Raw genomic sequence first — 26,619 nt, forward strand, 5'->3', positions numbered from 1 at the left:
AACCAGTAGGAGAACACTTCAATCTCCCAGGACATTCTATACAAGATCTCAAAGTAGCTGTTTTACTACAAAGGAATTTCAGAAATAGACTGGAAAGAGAAGCTGCTGATTTGCAACTTATTACCAAACTTAAAACCATGGAGAGACCTGGTCTGAACAAAGACATTGGATTCTTATCTCATTATACATGACAAAGCCACTTTTCACCTTCTCACCCCTTGCTTTTTCCTGTAAGACCTATTGCAGTCGTTAAGAGTCGTCAACAGGCTCATCACAGCTATCTGCCAATCACCCATTCCCACCACCCTTCTGAGTGGTCTTTAAGGTTGGTCTTTAAGGTGCTACTGGAAGGAATTTTTCTTGTTTTACTTATTATTTATTAATACCATTGATATCCTAGTCTGAATCAGTATTAGATTTTAAATTCTTTTCATATAAAGAAGTGCCGCCCCCCGCACTTTATGGAATATACAGAAATGGTGGAACTTACCGGAAGAATAAGAAATCAGGATAACAGATTTTTTTACACGAAAGAATGGAAGTGGTTTATTGAAAATTTACAGATCAATTATAAACAGATAAAAAACATTGGCAGGATTATCGTAATAACATGCAGCATCATAAGAGTATATTTTTGAAGAAGATGAGTAAATTAAGTTAATTTGGATATGCAGAAGATATCAAACATGAATTTAAGGAACCGTAGAAAGAGGGGGAATGAAGACAAGTTTGGAAATGTCAATGCGATCGTGAAATTATTGAAATGTATAAAATCAGTGAAATGTATAAACGTGAAAAGTATAAATAGATAAATGTAAATAGAAGTGTGTCCCCCCCCCAAAAAAAATGAAATGTTGTAATTGTTTTTAGAAATGAAATTGAGTCATTGCTTTTATTGCCAACAACTTTACTGTGAAATCGCTCTGAGACCTTTCACGGGAAGCGATTCATGAACAGAAATAAACAAATCCTTATTTATGGCACTCATTTGCTGCCTTTGTTTGTCCCAAGTGGAATTCGCAAAATGGGATAATATGTGAAGGAACAAAACTGACGGAAAACAAAGGCCAAAAAACAAACAAACCCCTATATACAAAACAGCAACAAAAAATAATCATCCAACCCTACAATAAAAAGGACATATCCTACACTCCCCTCAAAAAAGGGAAGCACTACAGCTATTCTATTTATTATTTGTTTTTTTTAAAACTGGCCGAGGGAGCCGGCATACAGCTTCCGGGTCATGTGACCAGCATGACTAAGCCACTTCTGGCAAACCGGAGCAGCGCACGGAAACGCCGTTTACCTTCCTGCCGGAATGGTACCTATTTATCTACTTGCACTTTGACGTGCTTTCGAACTGCTAGGTTGGCAGGAGCATAGACCAAGCAACAGGAGCTCACCCCGTTGTGGGGATTCGAACTGCTGACCTTCTGATCGGCAAGTCCTAGGCTCTGTGGTTTAACCCACTGTGCCACCCACGTCCCTTGCACAAATGGGTATGTTAGTCAAAACTGCATACAAAAAAAATGGGTTTATTCGGAGAAATTCACACGAAATTGCGGGCAAATTTTCATTATGTAGAATCTTTAAACCGCAGTTTGTTGCAGAAATGTGTGCTGAGTTTAAGACTGGGAAAAGGGGAAACGAGAAAACCAATCCCTACCCAGGATGTGCTAAACATGATTAGGATCGGTGCCGAAAGTTGCACCGGTTCCTAAATTGAAATGATCCAGATTAATTTGGGAAGTCCTTTGTCAGGTGGAAGTATCGGAGGAAAAGAGATTTAGCAAGACAAGCAGTGTTTCGACATAGCACTGTAGTTGTCGCCTAAATCGTCCATCCCTTCTGACTTTTCAGTAAGGATATCCCCAAAGACAAAATTAACATCTTTCTGTATGCAACAACAGCAGCGAGAAGGTTGGTAGACAGTCATTGGAAAGAAAAGGAAATCCCAACAAAAGGGGAATGGTTAAGTAAACTATGTGAGTACCTGGAGTTAGCAAAATTGACAGATTTAATAAGGCATAAACCCCAAACTATAATACAGAAACAATGGGAATGCTTAAATGAATATCTATACAAGCAGGGCTCAAATACGAAAGTTTGGTTGTGCTTAGACTAACCTTGTGGAGAATATGGAGAACATAAAGATTTGATGGATTATGAAAGAACCGAAGGAAGAGAAATGATTGAAGAACAGATGTAAAGGTGAGCAAGATAACTAAGAGACATGTGGTGAATGCGGTGGAAGTCTTTTGTAATATTTTAACCAGGATTTACATATTGTCATGTTTGAAGCATGAATTTGGTAATATTGGTTATGAAAAGTATTTTTTTCTTTTCTTTTGTCTTTTGTCTTTTTTTTGGTCTGCATTTTGGAAAACATGTACATAAATGTGTTTGCAGTGTTATGTATTGTTCTTTGTTTCTTTTTCTTTTCTTGAAAATTTTTAAAAATAAAAATAAAATGAAGACTTTTCAGCTGCTGTTAGATCTGCATTCGGACAAGGAAGAAGGCCAGTGTTGGGCTCAGAGCAAAGCGATCGCAAATGCTAAACAAAAACAGAACCATCTCCTCTCAAGAAGCAATATTCCAAGCACAATAGCTCCACGGTGTGGGCAGAAGTGGGAGAAACTACAAATTGTGATTGACTGCAACGGTTGGGCTCGTTAACCATTTTAAATTATGACTTTTATTCTTGCTGAGAAGAAAGAGAGCATGGTTGCTGTTACAGGTGTTTGAAGCCCACCTCCGAATCATTGGAAATGCAGATAGGGGCTTTCTGTTGCTTTGCAAACAGTGCTACATATATTGGACAAAAGGGCTAAACCCTACTATGCCAAAAATAAATGGACACAAATCTGACATCGGGAATCACAAGACAGAGAAACCAGTAGGAGAACACTTCAATCTCCCAGGACATTCAATACAGGATCTCAAAGCAGCTGTCTTATTACAAAAGAATTTCAGGAATAGACTTGAAAGAGAAGTTGCTGAATTACAACTTATTACTAAACTGAAAACTAAGGAGAGACCTGGTTGAATAGAGATATGAGATTCTTGTCTCATTACATATGCTAAAGCAGGGGTCAGCAAACTTTTTCAGCAGGGGGCCGGTCCACTGTCCCTCAGACCTTGTGGGGGGCCGGACTATATTTTGAAGGGGGGGGAAATGAATGAATTCCTATGCCCCACAAATAACCCAGAGGTGCATTTTAAATAAAAGCACGTGTTCTACTCATGTAAAAACACCAGGCAGGCCACACAAATACTCCAGAGATGCATTTTAAATAAAAGGACACATTCTACTCATGTAAAAAAAGGCTGATTCCCGGACTGTCTGTGGGCTGGATTTAGAAGGTAATTGGGCCAGATCTGGCCCCCAGGCCTTAGTTTGCCTAAAGTAAAGGGACCCCTGACCATTAGGTCCAGTTGTGACCGACTCTGGGGTTGCGGCACTCATCTCACTTTATGGGCCGAGGGAGCAGGTGTACAGCTTCCGGGTCATGTGGCCAGCATGACTAAGCCGCTTCTGGCGAACCAGAGCAGCGCACGGAAACGCTGTTTACCTTCCCACCGGAGCTGTACCTATTTATCTACTTGTACTCTGACGTGCTTTCAAACTGCTAGGTTGGCAGGAGTAGGGACTGAGCAACGGGAACTCACCCCATTGGGGGGATTCGAACCGCCGAGCTTCTGATTGGAAAGTCCTCGGCTCTGTGGTTTAACCCACAGCGCCACCCGCGTCCCTTAGTTTGCCTACCCATGTGCTAAAGCTATTTTTGGTCATCTGCATACTATCCCTTGCTTTTTCCTGTAGGACTAATTGCAGTCGTTAACAGTCGTCAAGAGGTTTACCATGTCCATTGAGTCAATCACCCATCTCCTACTACCCTCCTGAGAAAAACCCCACCCCACCCTCCCACTATATACAGTGGTACCTCAGGTTAAGTACTTAATTCATTCTGGAGGTTCATACTTAACCTGAAACTGTTCTTAACCTGAAGCACCACTTTAGCTAATGGGGCCTCCTGCTGCCGCTGCACCGCCAGAGCACAATTTCTGTTCTCATCCTGAAGCAAAGTTCTTAACCTGAAGCACTATTTCTGGGTTAGCGGAGTCTGAAACCTGAAGCGTATGTAACCTGAGGTACCACTGTATAAGGGTCTGGTGACTTCTGTTTCAGTGCATCTGAAGAGGTGTGCATGCACACGAAAGCTTATACCCAGAACAAACTTAGCTGGTCTCTAAGGTGCTACTGGACATTATTTAAAACCTTTTATTATTATTTTTTTATTTCGACTGTGTCAGACCAACATGGCTATCTACATGAACCTAGTGCTGTAAAGTTGAGGGGGTGATTTTAGCTCAGCCCTATTCACACATCCATCGTGAAACACCCTTCTCGTGTGCGTGTGAAAATGATGTGTGAATGCAACACCTTGGAGAAAGTGCAGAGGGGAAGAAAGAAAGAAAGAAAACTCAAAGTCATGTAATTTATTGATAAGACTCAGCCATTATTTTTGGCTTTTAATTGCAAATCTCATACAGCCAGTCAATTTCAACATTTTCTAAAATTGCGACTTCTCAATAATACATTTCCTCAGTTTGCATTCATACACGTCACGGGGCATTTATTGGATAAAGTGCGAGTGATAAAACTTCATAAAGGTACAAAAAACAACTGATGGAACCAGCAGGCCTTAAATCAGAAACATCACCTATGAATCACACACCCAATCCTGATTGTCCATTCTCTCTCTGAAAACAATCTCAGTTTTACTAAGAAATGACAACTTCCAAGTACCAAAAGCCCAACTCTTATATCCCTAAAGAATGGGCGGAAACAGCGAAGGAAGTTTTGGCTAGAATAATAAACATTTGAGCCGTTCTTTTTATTTAAAAACAAACAAACAAACAAACCCCAAAGTAAACATCTGAAGGTATTTTTGGTCCCGATAAACAGATTAAATTGAAAGCCCTATTGATGTTATGGCTTATTTCTTATGGGCAATATTCGCATCACACACACAAACACACCACCCTGAAATGCACAAGTTGGAATTAAATCTGTGGTTGAATTCTCCAGATGGAATTCCCTCCCATTTCAGTCCGGAAACGCGTTTTGCTAAGGCTCTCCAAAATGATCACCTTTTTTAAAAAACCAAAATCAAACCTTCCTTGCATATAGAAATCTAGCACACAGAACATCAGGGAGATAGCGACCTTCTTGCTCATGAGGCTAGTTTTCTACAAGCAGAGAGTGTCTCTTATATGGGAAATACATGACAAATACTGCCCTGGTTTTGCTGCACGTGCAATGCCGTTTAAAAGCAACAGCAGGCACCTTCCATATGGTTGCAGTATGCGAGACCAAAGCTGCATAGGAACGTGGGAAGGTCTATCTAGATCAGTATTGTCAACACTGACTTGGCAGCTGCTCTCTGGGGCTTCAGGCAGGGATATTTCTCAGCCCTGCCTGGGAACTGAACCCGAGACCTTCCGCATGCAGAGAAGATGCTCTAACCACTGAGCCATACCACCGCTTGCTATGTTAACTGTAAATGGTAATGGAAGGTCAACGCTTATTGGAAGTCACGTGCAAGTCACCAAGTCAGTGGGTGTCTCCGCTACCTTGTAATAGCGACTCACGTAGTTCCAACTATGCACTGTGTGAAATACTTCCTTTTGCCTGGCCTGAATCTCTCTACATCCATCTTCATCAAATTGTCCCCAAGTTTTAAGAGAGGAAGAAATACTTCGCCCCGTCCACTTTCTCCAGGCTGTGCATTTTATACGAAAACTTTCCGCCCCTCTCCCACACAGAGACATTTCAACAGGTCTTGCATATCCAGACCATTCTATATTCCCTTTATGAGACCCACCTCCCCCTTTTTGCTCAGTATCTTCCAGGAAATGGCAATGCTTATGTAGCTGTGCATCTGAAACCCTGAACCAATTCTGCAACCCTTTGGCAATCACGGAATCTCTGGCTAAATATTCACCTCTCATTTTTGTGCAATTGCATTCTGGGTTTTTGCTACTCAACGGGTGCGACGGCCATGAGCCACTAAAAGCTCCACCCTTCTGCTACAGGAAATATGGCATTCTGAGATTTCAGTTGGCTTCGCTCACACGTTTGCACCCATGAGGTCTAGAGCCTTGATCTCTTTCGGAAGAAAAAGAGAAATCTAAATCAGGGGCACAGCAATGTTTGCCCTCAGTACGAGGTTTTCCAGACTTTTATCAGCCTGCTACAAAATCACAACACAGATGCAAGTCCTGGGCAGAGAATTTGCCTGCCCCAACTGGTGACTGTAGGGAGCATCAAAGCGACAAATTCCTGTTGTTTCTTCCTGAGCATCCAGCAAACGAGGCCTCGTCTACTCCCTGCCTTTTCCCACCTTTGGGGACAGCACCCTTGGGGATATGGGAATTAAGAAATGAGCCCTTCGCCCAGGTTGGCAATATGTAGTTTTTTCCCCAGGCTGGGTACAAAGCCCAACCCCAGCCACGCATGTGCGCATGAGAGACAGATTTCTCTGTGTAAACATACAGCCCCGAGTGGGACTACTTTATACTGCCCAGAGGCCCAGAGCTGGCAGTAAAATTACGCCCGGGACTTGTATTTGAAAACACTCCCCCCCCCCCACTTCTTGAAAAGGCACCGTTGTATAAAAATCAAATCAAAACAAAACAAAACCGAACGCGCTGGTCCCCTTTTAAAAGTGAAGGCATGCACAGTACACGATGCAGGTACAGATATAGATATATGCTGTATATTGCGAGATCGGATGTACAGATGGCACGAAGGGAACCGTTCTTCTTTTAGATGTTGGTGAGGACGTTGCTGGTGAGCAACTGCACCTTGAGGGTCCCCGGAAGCTCATTGACGCGTTTGCTGCCTTTGTCCTCCAGGTGGAGGATGTGCATCGACAGGAGGTTGTTGGGGTCACCTGCAAGGCTCACCTGGCCCAGAAAGGTATCGCTGATTAGGTTATGGTCCCAGACCTGGAGGGAGAGAAGCAGAAGTTGGTGGACAATCAGAGAAGGAACGCGCCCACAGACCAGGGCTGTGAGCATCCATGGTGGACCTAGCAGACCCCGACCAACCAAAATCTAAAAAACTAAGCATCTAGTCCTCATGATTGAAGAGAAAAGCTGCACATGGTTAAAGGTAAAGGGACCCCTGACCATTAGGTCCAGTCGTGGCCGACTCCGGGGTTGCAGCGCTCATCTCGCTTTACTGGCCGAGGGAGCCGGCGTACAGCTTCCAGGTCATGTGGCCAGCATGACTTAAGCCACTTCTGGCGAACCAGAGCAGCGCACGGAAACGCTGTTTACCTCCCCACCAGAGTGGTACCTATTTATCTACTTGCACTTTGGCGCGCTTTTGAACTGCAAGGTGGGCAGGAGCAGGGACCGAGCAGCGGGAGCTCACCCCATCACGGGGATTCGAACCGCGACCTTCTGATCGGCAAGTCCTAGGCTCTGTGGTTTAACCCACAGCGCCACCCATGTCCCTGCACATGGTTAGGCTGTGATAAAAAGAACAGCCGCTCCAATACTTTGGCCACCTCGTGAGAAGAGAAGACTCCCTGGAAAAGACCCTGATGTTGGGAAAGATGGAGGGCACAAGGAGAAGGGGACGACAGAGGACGAGATGGTTGGACAGTGTTCTCTAAGCTACAAACATGAGTTTGACCAAACTGCAGGAGGCAGTGGAAGACAGGAGTGCATGGCATGCTCTGGTCCAGGGGGTCACAAAGAGTCGGACACGACTAAACGAGTAAGCAACAAATAACAACAGGTTATGGGCCCAGTCCTCAGTGGGCAGAGACGGAGCATGGAAAAGGACCCAGAGACTGGAAGCGACTCAGCGTTTCTCAAGCAGCTGGCTGTGTGAAGGCTCTGGTAGGGAGTGTCTATTTGAGACCGGGAGGCAAACAATTCTTCAAGCCACGTGTGAGTAAAGACTGAGTGGAAAGCTGAAAGCTGGGTGGAGGTATGGCTGGACTTGGAGCTGGAGCTCAAGGGGGAGCTTCATATTTTCCAGTAGAGAAACTGGGAGAATCCAATTATATGTCATGGAATTTACAGATGTGGCCATTGTTAAAGAAAGAACAGTGTTGGACTATTATTGTTAACCCTCCTGTAAAAGACGAGGATGAAGAAGTTGACGAAGCCGACCAAAGACTGGAGGACAAAGCCTATGCCAATCTAATTCTGAGTTTAGAGAAGTCTCAGTTATCTTCGAGACTTGGGAGAAGAAAGGATCGAAGAAGATTGGAAAAAATTTAAGATTTACCTACAGAAACATTGTGATTTAGTGGAATGTTAAGAAGGATGCTTGGTTTTAAATAATTGGCCATCACTAAACTGGATTAGAATTTGATGATAAGTGAGATTAAGAGAAACAAAATCTGTAGGAGAACTATTATATTGTATTTAAATGAGTGATTATAAAACTGCAAATAAGATGATAATTTGCTTGAAAAAATTTATTAATGATGTAAGTGGGAGCGGGGGACGTGAGGAAGTCTAAAGATGTTATGAAATTTTGTAAAAACAAAGCAATGCTGTTTATTACTTTTGTATTTCTTTTATTAAAAACTCTAATAAATATTTATATATAAAAAAGAGAAGTCTCAGTTATCTCAGGTGCGTAACCTTGAAACAGCAAGTGAGATTTGGAAAGCACTGAGAGCGATACACATTAGAGATACTGCTGGCAGTAAAATTACTCTAATGCGAGCTCTGTACCGAGCCGGAATAAGTGAGGGTGAATGTGTTTGAAAACACCTTCAAAGAATGCATGATTTATTTTCACAGTTAAATGAAATCTTCTTTTAGGGGAGCCAGTGATCTACCGCAGGCGTCCAGTGATCTACCAGTAGATCACGATTTACCTGTTGGATGTGTCTGCTATAGTACTATGATCCTTTGATAAAGGAAACCTCACCTGAATGACAATGGGCTGCCCAGGCTTCTTGCGGTAGAACAGGCCTTTCACGTCAAACTCTGGCGTCACAGTGCTTTTCACCACCGGCGAACGGATCTTCTCGCCTTCACATTTAATGATCACGTAGGGGTCTGCGCCTGAATTAAAATGACAACAACGGTTGTTGAAGCCCCGAGGCCGGTTTGTCAGCAGCCCAAAGCTCCCCTGCTCTTTGGAAGCGACTCTCCCCCTCTCCTAGCTGTCAACGTTTCCCTTTTTCCAAGGGAAATTCCCTTATTCCGAATAGGATTCCTCGCAAGAAAAGGGAAAAGTTGACAGCTGTGCCCCCTCTCCTCCCCCTCCTCCCCCTGCAGATTTTGGGCGTGACGCGTGGGTGTGGTTGGAAATGGGGTGGGATCGGGGCCCTGCACCTTCTTGCGAATCCTGATTCTTCAGCCCGGAAGCCGAGACGACGTGGACTTGCGACACCATCTGCGGGTAGCCACACATCCCGCTCCAACAGGTGTGCGGGGGCTCATCCAGCGTCAGCTCCCTACAGGGTGGATAAAAATCAATGATTTTTAAAAAGAAAAATCAATAAACATTGGATTTTTAAAGAAATTAAATCAGATTTTTTTTTTATTTAATTCAGATTTTTAAAATAAAATGCTTTTGGAGGGAAAAATCTTTCTAAAGATAGTTTTCTATTTAAGTTACATTATAGGCTATTCATCAGGAAATAAGGGTTTGTTTTTAAGTTTTTCATGTGTGCCAAAACTCAGTCTAAGTATTCTTTTTGAAAAAAATTGTTTAACCACATCAGTTAACAAACATGGATACAGATGCTATAATTTGTTTTAGTTAAATAAGTTGTTTAAATTGTTATTAAGGAAATGATTATTTTTCTCCTTCCAATCAAGCACAGCAGAAAAGTTGTCCAAATAGAAACAACCATTTCATAATTGCCTGTCTTTGTGTTTCTAACAGTATAACTAAATCAGTAATTTTCAATAAAACCGTAAAAACTACTCTGAAAATTTATTATTCCAAAAACGAAACCTTCATCTGGTTGCAAATATTAAGATTATACCAGCAAGAATGAGTCTTTCGATAAAAAAAATATGATTTAAATCAAGTCTTACTGACTAGTGATTTAAATCAAGTCTGAAAATTTATTATTCCAGAAACGAACCCTTTATCTGGTGGTAAATATTAAGATTATTAAAAAAAAATGATTTAAATCAAGTCTGAAAATTATTCCAAAATACTGTAATTGTAAATATTAAGATTATAAAAAAAAATGATTTACATCTAGTCTGAAAATTTATTATTCCACAAACGAAACCTTCATCTGGTTGTAAATATTAAGATTATAAAAAAGAAGAAGATTTAAATCAAGTCTTACTGACTAGTGATTTAAATCGATTTGATTTAAGTCCACTTTCATAAATAAATAAATAAATAAATAAATTCTTACTGACTGGTGATTTAAATCAAGTCATATTGACCAGTGATTTAAACCGTGATTTAAACTGATTTGATTTAAGTCCACTTTCTGTAATCAATCAATCAATCAATCAATCAATCAAGTCTTACTGGCTGGTGATTTAAATCAAGTCATATTGACCAGTGATTTAAACCGTGATTTAAACTGATTTGATTTAAGTCCACTTTCTGTAATCAATCAATCAATCAATCAATCAATCAATCAAGTCTTACTGGCTGGTGATTTAAATCAAGTCATATTGACCAGTGATTTAAACCGTGATTTAAATCGATTTGATTTAAATCAAATCCACCCTGGTTCCTTGGAAAGGAGGGGGAAGACAGCTGAGAGATATCAGTGACTTTGCCCCTAAACTCCAAGCATCCTCTATTATCAGAGTCCCACTAAGGGCTGGGTGGGCAGGCAGCCAGGTGCAGATATGGTCCCAGCCAGGATCAAAAGGCTACAGGAAGCCTCCGTTCCATGGAGAGCAGCTTACTGGCAATCGGAAGGCACATCTGTGAACACCCTGAGGAGGAACTCGCCCACGTGGCCGGCCTCGAAGGTGGTGGGGATGATGACATAGCGCCCTTCCTTCAGGTCGGTCCTCAGGAAGACGATGCGGGAATTGATGTAGATGGAGCTGGCGACCTTGGGCTGCAAGGTGTGCATGCGGTAAGTCCGATTCAGCTCCACCTGGGCAGAATAAAGCACAGGAAAGAAGAAGAAGAAGAGTGTGAAACTACGGAACTCACTGCCACATGAGGCAACCCAGGTGGCTTTAAAAGAGGACCTTATCTAACAATCAGTAGATAAGGTTAAAGAAGAATGGGAATGTCATAAAAATTATTTGACAAAATTTGCTCCCAATAAATAATGCTTGGCTGTGTCTAGATTCATTTCACAGACAGAAGAATAATTTCATACTCCAAGGTGGGGACAAATAATTAAACATAGATTAAAAAGAGTAATACTGTAGTTGACTTGAAACTGCAAAGAGTAGACGGAAGTCAAAAAATCTGAATATATTGAACACTGCTTACTGTTGATTGATATCTGGGAGGAAGACCTTTCATTGCCTACAGACAGCCACCCAATCTTAAACAACTCCTAACCCACAATAATACTACAGCCAGACCTAACACGGACACTGGCACCAGAGCCTGCAATAAACCCGGATGCCAACTTTGCTGCCACATAACCCGGACAACACCATTACTGGCCCCAACAACATCACACATACCATCTCGGGACTATTTAATTGCTCATCGTCTAACATTGTGTATGCCATCAAATGCCAACAGTGTCCTTCAGCTCTCTATATTGGACAAACAGGCCAGACCTTACGCCAAAGAATAAACGGACATAAATCGGACATCAGGAATCACAAGACAGAGAAACCAGTAGGAGAACACTTCAATCTCCCAGGACATTCTATACAAGATCTCAAAGTAGCTGTTTTACTACAAAGGAATTTCAGAAATAGACTGGAAAGAGAAGCTGCTGAATTGCAACTTTTCACCAAACTTAAAACCATGGAGAGACCTGGTCTGAACAAAGACATTGGATTCTTATCTCATTATACATGACAAAGCCATTTTTCACCTTCTCACCCCTTGCTTTTTCCTGTAAGACCTATTGCAGTCGTTAAGAGTCGTCAACAGGCTCATCACAGCTATCTGCCAATCACCCATTCCCACCACCCTTCTGAGTAATACCCCTCCCCACCTTCTCACTATATAGAAGGGTCTGGAAACTTCTGTTTCAGTGTATCTGAAGAAGTGTGCATGCACACGAAAGCTCATACCAAGAACTAACTTAGGTGGTCTTTAAGGTGCTACTGGAAGGAATTTTTTTTGTGTTGATTGATAGATATTTATATTTTTTAATAGTTTTTCAGTTTGCTCTTTGGTTTTCTTTTTCTTTTTTCCTTTCCTTTCCTCGCTCTCCCATCTTTTGTCATTTATTCTTTGTGATGCTTATTATATTTACCTATTTATATAGTTATCTTCGATTTCTTTTATTATGTACACCGTAACAATTATTTCAGTCTAAGAATATCCAATATAAGCCCATCTTTTTTTATGTTCGTGTGTGTGTGTGTGTGTGTGTGTGTGTGTGTGTGTGTAAATTGTGGAAAAAAGAAAGATAAGAGGACCAGGCAAATTCCTGGAGGAGAGGGCTGTCGATGGCTACTAGTTACAACTTCTGGGCTCTACCTCCACAAAAAGCTTTTAAAAGCAAAAGTCAGAAAGGCGTTCAAGCTTCTGAATCATTTCTTCCGAGTCCACAATATTGCGAGTAGGGGTGTTATGTACTGAGTTGCATAGGATGCAGAATGCAGCAGTCTGATTGGTCCTAGAACAATAGGATGCAGAATGCAGCAGTCTGATTGGTCCTAGAACAATAGGATGCAGAATGCAGCAGTCTGATTGGTCCTAGAACAATAGGATGCAGAATGCAGCAGTCTGATTGGTCCTAGAACAATAGGATGCAGAATGCAGCAGTCTGATTGGTCCTAGAACAATAGGATGCAGAATGCAGCAGTCTGATTGGTCCTAGAACAATAGGATGCAGAATGCAGCAGTCTGATTGGTCCGCAGGAGCCACCCAATCCAACTCCAGGTGGAAGTGAATCCGCAACCTGATTGGCCTACAGGTGAATCCCGGAATTAGCCAATCACGTGGGGCCCATTGTGTAAATAATGTATATAAAGCAGACATTCTGGGGGAACTTCCATTCCTCACTACTATGAGCTGAATAAAGAGCATTAAATCCACTCTCGACTCCGAGTATATTTCAGGGGGTGTTACGATAGAAACAGACACAGGAGTAGAAATTGCTGGTGTTTGCTTTTTCACCTTGTGTGCGGAACGGGTATCAATCCAGCCAATATGATTGGCATTTGCTGCCACTGTTGCTTTCAGTCAGCAAACCACACCTATTCGATTATGTTTCCAAACCCCCCACCCACATTTGCATGGCGGTTGCTCTGCGCCAAAACAAACAGAGCGAAAAAGCGTAACGAAAACGTAACTGGTGCAACATATGCTAGCCACGTAAAGTCGCTGCGGAAGATAGCAAGAATAATGATGCAATTTCAGCAGCAGAACCGCAGGAGAGTAGAAACAGCGCTGCGGGCAACGAACGTAGAGCAGAACAGAAAGCAATGCCTCCATGCGTCTCTAACTCACAGCTGTCCATGGAGGCGCAGGTTAATTCTGTGTCCAGGGCAGCTGTTTACCAGCTCCACCTGGTACGCAGGCTGAGACCCTGTCTGCCCACGGACCGTCTCGCCAGAGTGGTGCATGCTCTGGTTATCTCCTGCTTGGACTACTGCAATGTGCTCTCTGTGGGGCTACCTTTGAAGCTAACCTGGAAACTGCAATTAATCCAGAATGCGGCAATGAGACTGGGGACTGGGAGTAGCCGCCAGGACCATATAACACCGGTCCTGAAAGATCTTCATTGGCTCCCAGTACATTTCCGAGCATAATTCAAAGTGTTGGTGCTGACCTTTAAAGCCCTAAATGGCTTCGGTCCTGTATACCTGAAGGAGCGTCTCCACCCCCATCGTTCAGCCCAGAAACTGAGGTTCAGCGCCAAGGGCCTTCCGGCGGTTCCCTCACTGCGAGAAGCCAAGTTACAAGAAACCAGGCAGAGGGCCTACTCGGTGGTGGCACTTGCCCTGTGGAACGCCCTCCCAGCAGATGTCAAGGCAATAAATAACTATTTTACTTTTAAAAGACAACTGAAGGCGGCCTTGTTTAGGGAAATTTATAATGTCTGATGTTGTATTGTTTTTAATACAGGGGTACCTTGGGTTCCACATTTCCGTGCGCTGCTCTGGTTCTCCAGAAGCGGCTTAGTCATGCTGGCCACATGACCCGGAAGCTGTCTGTGGACAAATGCCGGCTCCCTCAGCCAATAAAGCGAGATGAGCGCCGCAACCCCAGAGTTGGTCACGACTGGACCTAATGGTTAGGGGCCCCTTTACCTCGGGTTAAGTACTTAATTCGTTCTGGAGGTCCGTTCTTAACCTGAAACTGTTCTTAACCTGAAGCACCACTTTAGCTAATGGGGCTTCCCGCTGCCACTGCGCCACTGGAGCACGATTTCTGTTCTTATCCTGAAGCAAAGTTCTTAACCTGAAGCACTATTTCTGGGTTAGCGGTTAGAGTGTGTAACCTGAAGCGTATGTAAACCGAGGTACCACTGTATTCAGTTGGAAGACGCCCAGAGTGGCTGGGGAAACCCAGCCAGATGGGTCGGGTATAAATAAATAAATTAATAATAATAATAATAGTAATAATAGTAATAATATTTATTATTATTAGTAACCTGCTCAGTGCCAGCTTCCCCAGGTTTTTGAGTCCAGATGCAGACAGAGGAAGGTAGTCTCAGTGGCAGAGACATGCATTGCCCCGTTGGGTGAGAAGCAAGAAGCAGAAACAGCGGTTCACACAAACACACACTTCTGACCTTATAGATGTCGAATCCGATCGCCAGGTTCTCCCCCTTTCCCTCCTTCCGATTGGTCTGTTTGGGCTTCTGCTGGATGCAAATGAGCACTTCGTCTTCCGTTTTCTTCACGTCAAAAACGTACTGGGCAGGAAAAGAAAAGCAATGGAAAATGAGACAAATTTATTTTTGTGTGTGTGTGTGTGGAGCACTTGGTTGGCAACCTCCAAGCCAAGCTCTAGTGCCCACCGTTCTTTGGTGTGCCTTCTTGGCCAGAGGCTGAGCTACAAATCTGGGAATTCCCGGTTCGACGGAGGCTTCAGGCCATTTCCCCGTCTCTACCTCGCCTGAGCTCCGGAAAAGGGTTGTAGCTCAGTGGCAGAGCAGTCGCTTGGCATGCGGAACGTGCCAGGTTCAATCCCTGGGATCTCTAGGCACGGCTGGCATAGATCTCCGGCCTGAAACCCTGGAGAGAGCTGCTGCCAGCCTGTGTGGGTACCGTATTTTTCGCTCTATAGGACACACTTTTCCCCCTCCAAAAATTAAGGGGAAATGTGTGTGCGTCCTATAGAGCGAATGCAAGCTGCGCGGCTAAGCCCAAAGCTGCGGAGCGCTCCGTCTCGCTGTTCTAGCTTGGGGATGGCTGTGCGGAAAGCCTCTGTAGGGCAGCGGGGTGCTGCGCTCCAAAGGCTTCAGGGATCTTTGAGGCTGGGGGGGGGGGGGAAGCAGCGCTTCCCCCCTCCGCCAGCCCCACAAGCTGAACTTGAACACACCTTCTTTTAGAGGGAGAGAACAAGAAAGAACATTTTTTTTTCCTGTTCTCCCTCTCCTATGGTCCGGTGCATCCACGTTCCTGTTCTCACGTTCCTTGCTTAAGCTGGCCCCAGTCTGACGAGAACCTGCTCGCCATCAGTAAGAATCAGTCTCACACAGAGATGGGTTGAAGAATTCTGGCTGCTTTAGCGCTGCTGCAGCACAGCCTTTATTGTGTAAAGTCCGAAAGATACAAAATACAAGGAAAGCAACTTTTTCTAAGCCAGCAGATAAGGACAGTGCCATGCCATCACACCAGGCCACGTAGCCGATCAGGCTATGCTTACATCGGCCAATCATTAGGACAGCATGAGCTGTCCACGCGTTGATCACGCTCCAAGGATGCTTTTAGCTATGAAAGCACCCTGCAATAATAAGAACTTTGCTCATGCTCTTATGCACAAGCAATCATTTTCCCACACCAGTCTCTCAGTCCCTGTACCAAGCATAGGCAAACTCAGCGCTCCAGATGTTTTGGGACTACAACTCCCATCATCCCTAGCTAACAGGGATGATGGGAGTTGTAGTCCCAAAACATCTGGAGGGCTGAGTTTGTCTACGCCTGAACTTTCTAATAAGCTGAGAGCTGTTAGAAGACTCCTGTTTCCCTCCCAGATTTGCGATCCCTAGGGTAGTTTCACAGCCAATCCGCCCTTCCAAAGGGACTCTGGGAACTGTAGCTCTGCGATGGGAATAAAGGATTTCCATACTACTCTCAGCACCCACCAATCAGTTTATTATGGTCATAGACCAGCGGTTTAAAATAGTTAAAATACAAAATTATAAAAGCAAGATACAATCAATCTAAAAGCAAGCCAGAATTAGAGCAGGGAGACCAGAATTAGTGACCAGAAGGTTAAAACAACTAGAATTATACAATAAAATAAAATTATAGAATACTACATAATAATATATCCATGTGACTTCCCTCTCTCACTACCCATCATTTCTTAGTCTTAGAGTTCTTATTTACATTGCATCTTATATATCTCATCCTTAATGTTCTAAATACGGTTAATTTTTTCCTCTACAAACTTAATCTATACAGATTGAGGTTGAATCCTGACAAGACAGAAGTACTGTTCTTGGGGGACAGGAGGCGGGCAGGTGTGGAGGACTCCCTGGTCCTGAATGGGGCAACGTTGCCCCTGAAGGACCAGGTGCGCAGCCTGGGAGTCATTTTGGACTCACAGCTGTCCATGGAGGCACAGGTCAATTCTGTGTCCAGGGCAGCTGTTTACCAGCTCCATCTGGTACACAGGATGAGACCCTCCCTGCCCACGGACTGTCTCCCCAGAGTGGTGCATGCTCTGGTTATCTCTTGCTTAGACTACTGCAATGCGCTCTATGTGGGGCTACCTTTGAAGGTGACCCAGAAACTACAACTAATCCAGAATGCGGCAGCTAGACTGGGGACTGGGAGCGGCCGCCGAGACCATATAACACCAGTCTTGAAAGACCTACATTGGCTCCCAGTACGTTTCCGAGCACAATTCAAAGTGTTGGTGCTGACCTTTAAAGCCCTAAATGGCCTCTGTCCAGTATACCTGAAGGAGTGTCTCCACCTCCATCATTCTGCCTGGAAACTGAGGTCCAACTCTGAAGGCCTTCTGGTGGTTCCCTCGCTGCAAGAAGCCAAGTTACAGGGAACCAGGCAGAGGGCCTTCTCGGTAGTGGCACCCGCCCTGTGGAACGCCCTCCCACCAGATGTCAAAGAGAAAAATAACTACCAAACTTTTAGAAGACATCTGAAGGCAGTCCTGTTTGGGGAAGCTTTTAATGTTTAATAGGTTATTGTATTTTAGTGTTTTGTTGGAAGCCGCCCAGAGTGGCTGGGGAAACCCAGCCAGATGGGTGGGGTATAAATAATAAATAATAAATTATTATTATTATTATTATTAGTAGTAGTAGTAGTAACCTGCTCAGTGCCAGTTTCCCCAGGTTTTTGAGTCCAGATGCAGACAGCGGAAGGTAGTCTCAGTGGCAGAGACATGCATTGCCCCCTTGGGAACACCTTGCTCCGCCTCTCACCTGCCGCTCGCTGCTGCCTCACCTGTGGGTTCTGCAGGAAGGTGTCCCTGTTGTTGACGCAGCCCCCGCAGCGGTTCTTCAAGGGGTCTTCGTGCTTGGTCCAGGCCCCCCGCAAGACCACCTCCTCCCAGGTCTTATGGATGCTCAGGTACGACGTGTTGATGAGACGGCACTTGATGATGTCGGTGAAGTACCTGCAGAAGTCTTCAAACGTCATCCTGCGGTGGGGAAGAGTTCGAATCTTGACTCAGGACCGCAATACCTCAAGCACAGCCTCTTTCCATAGGAACCTACCCAGACCCTGAGATCATCTTCCGAGGCCCTCCTTTGTGTGCCTCCTCCTCGAGAAGTCCAGAGGGCGGCAACACAAGAACGGGGCCTTATCTGCAGTGGCTCCCTGTCTGTGGAATGCTCTCCCCAGGGAAGTTTGCCTGACATTTTGCCTTTAGGCGCCAGGCAAAAATGTTCCTTTTTAACCAGGCCTTTGGTTGATTTGATTGACATCCTATGCCCTTTCAAAATTTGGGTGTTGTTGTTTTTTGAGGGGGGGTTATTGGGTTGGTTTTTTTTTAATTTTCATTAGGTATTTTGTGGTTTTATTTCTTGATTTTATTCCGTGAACCACCCTGAGACCCCTGGGTATAGGGCGGTATATAAATTCAATCAATAATAAGTAAGTAAGTAAGTAAGTAAGTAAGTAAGTAAGTAAAGAGTTCAAAAGGGACGCGGGTGGCGCTGTGGGTTAAACCACAGAGCCTAGGACTTGCCGATCAAAAGGTCGGCGGTTCGAATCCCTGCGACGGGGTGAGCTCCCGTTGTTCAGTCCCTGCTCCTGCCAACCTAACAGTTCGAAAGCAGGTCAAAGTGCAAGTAGATAAATAGGTACCGCTCCGGCGGGAAGGTAAACGGCATTTCCGTGCGCTGCTCTGGTTCGCCAGAAGCGGCTTAGTCCTGCTGGCCACATGACCCGGAAGCTGTACGCCGGCTCCCTCGGCCAGTAAAGCGAGACGAGTGTCGCAACCCCAGAGTCGGTCACGACTGGACCTAATGGCCAGGGGCCCCTTTACCCTTTACTAAAGAGTTCAAATCTCGACTCAAAGCCTGGCCAGGTTAAACGGGCCTTGTATCCCTTTCTTCTGGTGTGGTGCCACCTTTAAGATACTTCAGCTAGCTGAATCTGACCCAGAAACACTATCTGAGGACGATTGCATGAGAGTCTTCATCTTGAGGTCGTGGGTTCGAGTCCCAGGGTGGGCAAAAGATTCCTGCATTGCAGGGGGTTGGACTAGATGACCCTCGTAGTCCCCTCCAACTCTACAATTCTATGATTTTGTGACCTGCAAAATGGCTTTCGATGGCTAGAAGCCACAATGGCTCTGCTCTGCTTCCACAGCTGGAGGAAGCAATGCTTCTGTATACAGTAGTACCTTGGTTCCCGAATGCCTTGGTTCTCAAACACCGAAAACCCAGAATTTAGTGTTTCAGTTTTCAAACGTTTTTCGGAAGCCAAACATCCGATGCGGCTGTCGGCTATTGTTTCCGGGGCGCCTGCACCAATCAGAAGCTGTGCCTTGGTTTTCGAACATTTCGGAAGTCAAATGGACTTCCGGTACGGATTAAGTTTGGTGCTTCTGTTTTTGCTATTTATTTTGCATTTTTTGTCTTTGAGGTTTTTTCAGTTAATTTGTTTTTGTGACTGTGTGGAACCTAGTTCAGCTACTGATTGAATGATTGTGTGACTGCAGAAATGGATAAAAGCCAAACGACGACTATCATCAGTGCAGGTATGAAAAATATTGAATTTAGTTTTTATCATCTACAACACTGTCTTATTTATCTTATAGCACAGTACGTTGATTATTGCTTTCATTTTATGGATCAGTGGTCTACTTAGATAGTAAAATTCATGGGAAATTGCTGTTTTAGGGGTTATTTTCAAAAGTCTGGAATGGATTGATCCATTTTGCATTACTTTCTATGGGAAAGCGTGCCTTGGTTTTGGAACAGACTTCCGGAACGGATTAAGTTTGAGAACCAAGGTACCACTGCACCCGTTGCTGGAAATCACAGAGCCCTCCTGCACTCTGGTAAGCTTTTTATAGGCCTCTGTTTGGCCACTGTGATCTAGTGTAGCGCACTAACCACTGCTCCGCGCTGTCCTTTTTTGTGAGAGAGGCAAACCTCCCTCTATCCACTTTCTCGACAATGTACATCATTTTTGTACAGTTCCATCACATCTCCCTTTAATCACCCTTCCCCTCTACCTAAACTAAAAAGCCCTGACTTTTTAACTTCTTAACTTTTTAAGTATTTTGAAGATTATATGTCAAAATATTGTTCTAAAAACGACATGCTAATAGGCTTAGAATTAAAAAAGTAAGCAATAGCAAAACCAATAAAGAAGGAAAAATCAGAATTTAACAAAAAATAATTTATTACAGAATGCAAGGGGGAAAGGTAGAAAGAAATATAAAGAAGTTGAATTGCTGTTGAGGGAAGTAGAGGGTTGGTGGTGGGATTTATAATTAAGTGCATAATTATGTAGCTGTTGTGATTTAGATATTATATTTTATGTGAGGGAATCACTGGGGATTTTGGTTATTAGGTATATATGTTAAGTTTCAATAAAGACCTTTGGAAAAGAAATTTAAAAATTAAAAAGCCCGTTTCTGCGTCAAAACCCAGCACCCCTGTAACAAACTTAAATCTGGGATTGGCAGCTTTTGTACTGAGGAAAAGACCTGATAGTTGCACTGGGCTATGATGAGAGAGATAAGGAATCATCCGCTTTTACTTCATACGCACAACTCACCAAAATTCCCCATCGTCTTGGACAGTCATTCCCAGTTTTTCTCTCTCGCTGTTGCTGACTTTCTGCCATTCCTCTGAGCTGCAGAAACGACAAGAGGACGCATGAGGGGAAACACAAAAATCATATTAACCATGGTTAGATATTTAGAAATCATATTAACCGTGGTTACATCTTTAGGTACCAGGCGAAAATGTTTCTTGTCATGATTAAATGGGCACAAGATGTAGGTCACAACATTATGATGGAAGATTGGGAAAAAATTATGGAAAACTGATTTAAAATTTACCGAATGTTCCCTATTGAAGGAGAATTATATGAAGATGATGTACAGATGGTACACGACACCAGGGCAGTTAGGGAAAATATACAAAACTAGTTCAAATACATGTTGGAAGTGTAAGGAAAAGGAGGGGACAGTTTATCATATGTGGTGGGATTGTAAGGTAATTAAAAAATTTTGGGAAATGATATACAACGAATTGAAGAAAATGTTCCATTTAACATTTGTTTAAAAACCTGAGGCATTTTTATTAGGGATTGCAGGGAAAGATCTGCCAAAAAAGTTGAAAAACATCTTCATGTATGCGACAACAGCTGCGAGAGTTTTAATAGCACAAGGATGGAAGGCTGAAGAAACCCCAACTAAAGAATCATGGTAAGAAAAATTGATGGACTATGCAGAACTGGCAAAACTGACATATAAACTATGTATCTGAAGAAGTGTGCATGCACACGAAAGCTCATACCAAGAACTAACTTAGTTGGTCTTTAAGGTGCTACTGGAAGGAATTTTTTTTGTTTTGACTATGGCAGACCAACACGGCTACCTATCTGTAATATAAACTATGGGACAAGGATAACTGTGACTTTAAAGATGAATGGGAACCCTTTACAAAGTAGCTGAAGACGCAACAAAGCGAACTGGACTCCTTGGCTGGCTTTGAATAAACATTCACAAACTTCTTATTGATAACAATCAGCTAAATAGTTTCAGGATCTATACAACTGTGTAACATGCAGAAAACAGCATTTTTAGAGAAATCAAAGACTGGAACTGAGGGAAGTTGGGGGGTGGGGGGGGTTTGTGTGGGAGGGAGGAAAAATGGGGGCGGGAATAAGGGTGATATGTTTCTGGATAATATGTTTTGTTTTAATTTTGAATAAAAAAGTTATTAAAAAGAAAAGAAAAGAAAATGTTTCTTGTCAACCAGCCCTGTGGCTGATTAACATTCATTGTCCTTTTTCTTTTCAATTTTTTTTTTACCAACAACCAAAACACAAACAGTGAAAACAAACAGTGAAAACCTCCAGGCGGCTGATACATTGAGTATACATAATCAATAATAACATATTCAAATCAACCACATGTACAATGCTATATACCTTAACACTCCTCCCTCCAAAAGGTTTATTTAACTTTCAACATTTTATTTGCCCCAAATTGTTCAAACCTGCCCAAATAATTCAGTATCTTCTCAAACCAATCCTCCTCCTCCTCAATGACCTTAAACCCTTTCATTTTATGTATCTTCACGGTTAGATATTCTTCGGATGAAGGGCAATATACAACTTTAAGTAAGTAGTTATGGGTTGTTTTTCTCATACATATTACTGTTTTTTTTCCATGTATAAGACTATATTTCCCCCCAATTTTTTAAAGTTTAAAATTGGGGGTCGTCTTATACACGGAATGTTGCAATGAAATATCTAAACGAATTTATTTCTTAATTTTGGGCTCAAAAAATAGGGGGCGTCTTATACATGGATGGGGTCGTCTTATACACGAAAAAACACGGTACATGTAATTTTTTATTGATTTCAAGGAAATAATGGCCGGGTGTGTGTGTAGGTGTGGAACCAACTTATATCTATAGTATTTATAATGTCTGAGGAACAATGAAGTTGGGGTCTGGGAGCCACCAGCAGTCCACAACATGTTTCCAGGGGGTCAGTGAGACCACAATTAAAAATATAATATGATGGGATGCCTCTCACTCTCTCTCTCTCCTTCCACGCAGCAAAGTAAATGCCAAGGAGAAAAAAAAACAGCCCAGCATCTTTTCTTCCCTGACAGGCTAGATTTCTATGTGCGGGGAGGTCAATTTTTATTTTATTTTTTGTACGGTGGGACATTTTGCTGCCATCTTAACTGGTTTGCCCCATCAGTAGGAATGTGGCAAAAGCCATTTAGACAAGGTGGCCCCCATTTCCAGTGGACTTTCCCAGACATACTCACGTGTCACTCCAGGGTCCGTTCCACTCTTTCTCCCCCCAGGGGTTCCTCAGCCTGATCATATCGAGCTTTTCGGACTTGAAGTAGGACAGCAGGCCGTGGCCCAAGCGGACTCTCCTCACATCCGTCACGGCGTAGGCATGCCCTTTGACCAGGCCGCAGTCCAGCCGGGCTTCCATGTCGGCCGCGGAGGTGGCCTTGCCGAGGGGACAAAGGAAGCACAAGAATTAAACAGTGCGCTTAGAAACATCTGCCCAAGGGACACTGGCAAAGGGTGAGGGGAGGTGAAGGAGCCAGGATGAAAAAAAAGCTGTGAGCCTCCACTCGAGGCTCGGCAACGAATTATTTCAGCAAGCACCTCAGCGCCAAGGCGTCAGAATAAGTGAGGCAGAAGAACAGGGCCTGATCAGTGGTGGCACCAAAAAGAGAACGCCCTTCTTGAAAGGGGAATAAATAGCATTCTGCCTACTGGTGCCTGTTAAAGACTTCACCAGTCCCCTGCCTCTAATATATTTAAAGGGTTTTTTTAGTTGGTGGTCTTTACGTTTAGTTTTACTTTTGCAACATGCTACTATTAGACTTTTAGAAGACATCTGAAGGCAACCCTGTTTAGGGAAGCTTTTAATGTTTAATAGGTTATTGTATCCTATTAATCTTAGGGTTGCGGATTCGAGTCCCAGGTTGGGTTGGACTAGATAGCTCTACAATTCCGTGGTTCTGTGGACACCAATCCTAATGGGTTAAGCAACGCTTACATCTTGCGCCAGATTCTTGGGAACCACTTAAGATTCAGGAGACGGTCAGGCCCACCCTCCTGCGGTTATGCCAACAAGAACTGCTGGGTCCTTACTTTTATGGAACAGCTGATGAGACCGCCCCGGTTGTAGACCTTCAACACCCGCTCAAAGAGAACGTTGCGTTTGGCTTCGTCGTTCGCATAGCCGCCTTCCAGCAGGTCGATGGGTTCGGAAACGCCGCCGGTGAAATCCACCAAAGCGTCAGCCGTGTTGCCTCCGTCTAGGGCCTCGTAGCATCCTGAGAGTCTACGCAGTGGGGAAGAGGAGCATAAGAACACGGGACGTGACAAAGATTATGCCCTGTTTGTGGAGTGGCATGACGTAAGCCAGGGGTCAGCAAACTTTTTCAGCAGGGGGTCGGTCCATTGTCCCTCAGACCTTGTGGGGGGCCGGACTATATTTTGAAAAAAATATATATGAAGGAATTCCTATGCCCCACAAATAACCCAGAGATGCATTTTAAATAAAAGGACACATTCTACTCATGTAAAAACACGTCCGCAGGCTGGATTTAGGAGGCCCACCCATGGCATAAGCTCACGACTATGCCACATAAAGGTAAAAGTTAAAGGACTCCTGGATGGTTAAATCCAGTTGGGGTTGCGGCACTCATCTCGCTTTCAGGCTGAGGGAGCCGGCGTTTGTCCACAGACAGCTTTCCGGGTCATGTGGCCAGCAGGACTAAACCGCTTCTGGCGCAACAAAACACCATGTTGGAAACCAGAGTGCGTGGAAACACCGTTTACCTTCCCGCTGCAGTGGTACCTATTTATCTACTTGCACTGGCATGCTTTCAAACTGCTGGGATGGCAGGAGCTGGGACAGAGCAATGGGAGCTCAGCCCGTTGCCAGGATTCAAACCGCCGACCTTCTGATCAGCAAGCCCAAGTGGCTCAGTGGTTTAGACCACAGTGCCACATATCACGCCCTCTAATAACAAACACAGCTGGTGCATGCAAATGCTTAAAAGCAAAAGGTGCTGCAAGTTCAACAGCAGAGATCATTCTGCACGTAACTTTAGGGTTAATTCTATTTGAAGGGAACCAATGTTTGAGGGAGGTGATGGCGATGCTTAATAGCCAGGCAGAACAGCGTTTGGATTGGCTGCATCATTCTGAGGGAGGTTTTCCTCTGGAAAGGTAAAGGTAAAGGGACCCCTGACCATTAGGTCGTGACCGACTCTGGGGTTGCGGCGCTCATCTCGCTTTACTGGCCGAGGGAGCCAGTGTACAGCTTCTGGGTCATGTGGCCAGCATAACTAAGCCGCTTCTGGCGAACCAGAGCAGCGCACGGAAACGCCGTTTACCTTCCCACTGGAGTGGTACCTATTTATCTACTTGCACTTTGACGTGCTTTCGAACTGCTAGGTTGGCAGGAGCAGGGACCGAGCAAAGGGAGCCCACCCCGACGCGGGGATTCGAACCGCCGACCTTCTGATCGGCAAGTCCTAGGCTCTGTGGTTTAACCCACAGTGCCACCTGTGTTTCCTCTGTACATCTCACTAAATGTCTTCCTGTCTATGTACAAGGCCTGAACAACAATAGACAAAAACCTCTGTTTGGTTCTCCTCAAATTATACTATATATTGATTTGTTCAGTTTCCTCAGTCAAGCGTTATCCTCAGGATTTATTTTCTTTCTGCGTCACTGAAGTGACTTTGTTAACAGGAGGAAAATATGAGTTCACATCTTTTTAATTTTTGTCAACGGTGTATCCAGGGCGACACACTGTCAGGGCATGATGGTCTTTGTGCCGAGACAGGAATTGAGGTATTACAGAGAAACATAATGGCTGCTGGCCAGATCATCCAGAAAAGAAATAGCCAAACGACCTTTTTTTAAGAAAAGATGGCTGGTGGGGCAGTGAGAGGGAGAGGGAACGATACTAATGCCAATGACCCAATAAGCCCCCTGCCCCTCAAAATAGGGAGAATGCTGCCTGGTTTTCACAACCAGAGGAACACAACAGGTAGCTGCGAAGTCAGACCTCTGGTCCATCTAACACAGTAATGCCTACACTGACTGGCAGCAGCCCCCCAGGACTTCAGGTGGGAGTCATTTCCCTGGCCGGAAAGCTTCGTGATGGGCGATTGGGGATTTCAACCCTGGTCTCCCAGGTCGTAGCCCAGCTACTCTAACCACTAGTCCACGCTGCCTCACTCACTTGGCGTAGGCCTTTTCCACCAGCGCGCACCACAGCTCGTTCTTGGAGTTGGAGTGGCAGTAGATGAGCTGGTTGTGCAGTGTGGGGAGGCGGTCGTCAATCACCACGTCCACCCAGTCGCCGAAACGCCAGAACTGGAAGTGGAAGATGCCGGCATAGTTCTCCGGCTTCTCAGCCGACCACTCTTGCTCCTTCCAGTCTGGGATGACCTGTGTCAGGGAGAAGGAAAGAGACATGTTAGGTACCTACGCCGTCGGGCAGAGTTTGCCAGAATTAAAGTGCATTACATCACTAGAGTGGGGTAAGTTTAACTGAAGGAGCGTCTCCACCCCCATCGTTCTGCCCAGACACTAAGGTCCACTGCTGAGGGCCTTCTGGCAGTTCCCTCCTTGCGAGAAGCCAAGTTACAGGCAACCAGGCAGAGGGCCTTCTCGGTGGTGGCACCCGCCCTGTGGAATGCCCTCCCACCAGATGTCAAAGAGAAAAACAACTGTCTGACTTTTAGAAGGCACCCCTGTTTTGTTGTTGTTTAGTTGTTTAGTCATGTCCGACTCCTTGTGACCCCCTGGACCAGAGCACGCCAGGCACTCCTGTTTTCCACTGCCTCCCGCAGTTTGGTCAAACTCATATTGGTAGCTTCAAGAACACTGTCCCACCATCTCATCCTCTGTCGTCCCCTTCTCCTTGTGCCCTCCATCTTTCCCAGCATCAGGGTCTTTTCTCTCTTCTCATGAGGTGGCCAAAATATTGGAGCCTCAGCTTCAGGATCTGTCCTTCCAGTGAGCACTCAGGGCTGATTTCCTTCAGAATGGATAGGTTTGATCTTCTTGCAGTCCATGGAGCTCTCAAGAGTCTCCTCCAGCACCAGAATTCAGAA

The 26,619-nt window shown here is 44.4% G+C and overlaps 1 protein-coding gene across 1 annotated transcript in view; it reads right to left on the reverse strand.

The window, feature by feature from the left end:
* Positions 1–4,486: 4,486 nt before the first annotated feature.
* The window catches only part of CAPN5 (calpain 5), a 96,284-nt gene continuing 74,151 nt past the window's right edge, over positions 4,487–26,619 (reverse strand). Inside the window, exons 4-13 of the mRNA XM_081909845.1 lie at positions 25,743–25,951; positions 23,633–23,825; positions 22,786–22,979; positions 20,550–20,627; positions 17,760–17,955; positions 14,915–15,037; positions 10,931–11,127; positions 9,377–9,498; positions 8,967–9,103; positions 4,487–7,015 (exon numbers count right to left, since the gene is read on the reverse strand). Of these exons, the coding sequence (XP_081765971.1) occupies positions 6,833–7,015; positions 8,967–9,103; positions 9,377–9,498; positions 10,931–11,127; positions 14,915–15,037; positions 17,760–17,955; positions 20,550–20,627; positions 22,786–22,979; positions 23,633–23,825; positions 25,743–25,951 (1,632 nt within the window). The 3' untranslated portion in view covers positions 4,487–6,832. The remainder of the gene's footprint in view (positions 7,016–8,966; positions 9,104–9,376; positions 9,499–10,930; positions 11,128–14,914; positions 15,038–17,759; positions 17,956–20,549; positions 20,628–22,785; positions 22,980–23,632; positions 23,826–25,742; positions 25,952–26,619) is intronic.

The sequence above is a fragment of the Podarcis melisellensis genome (assembly GCF_964234715.1).
Source record: "Podarcis melisellensis genome assembly, chromosome: 4".
Classification (NCBI taxonomy): domain Eukaryota; kingdom Metazoa; phylum Chordata; class Lepidosauria; order Squamata; family Lacertidae; genus Podarcis; species Podarcis melisellensis.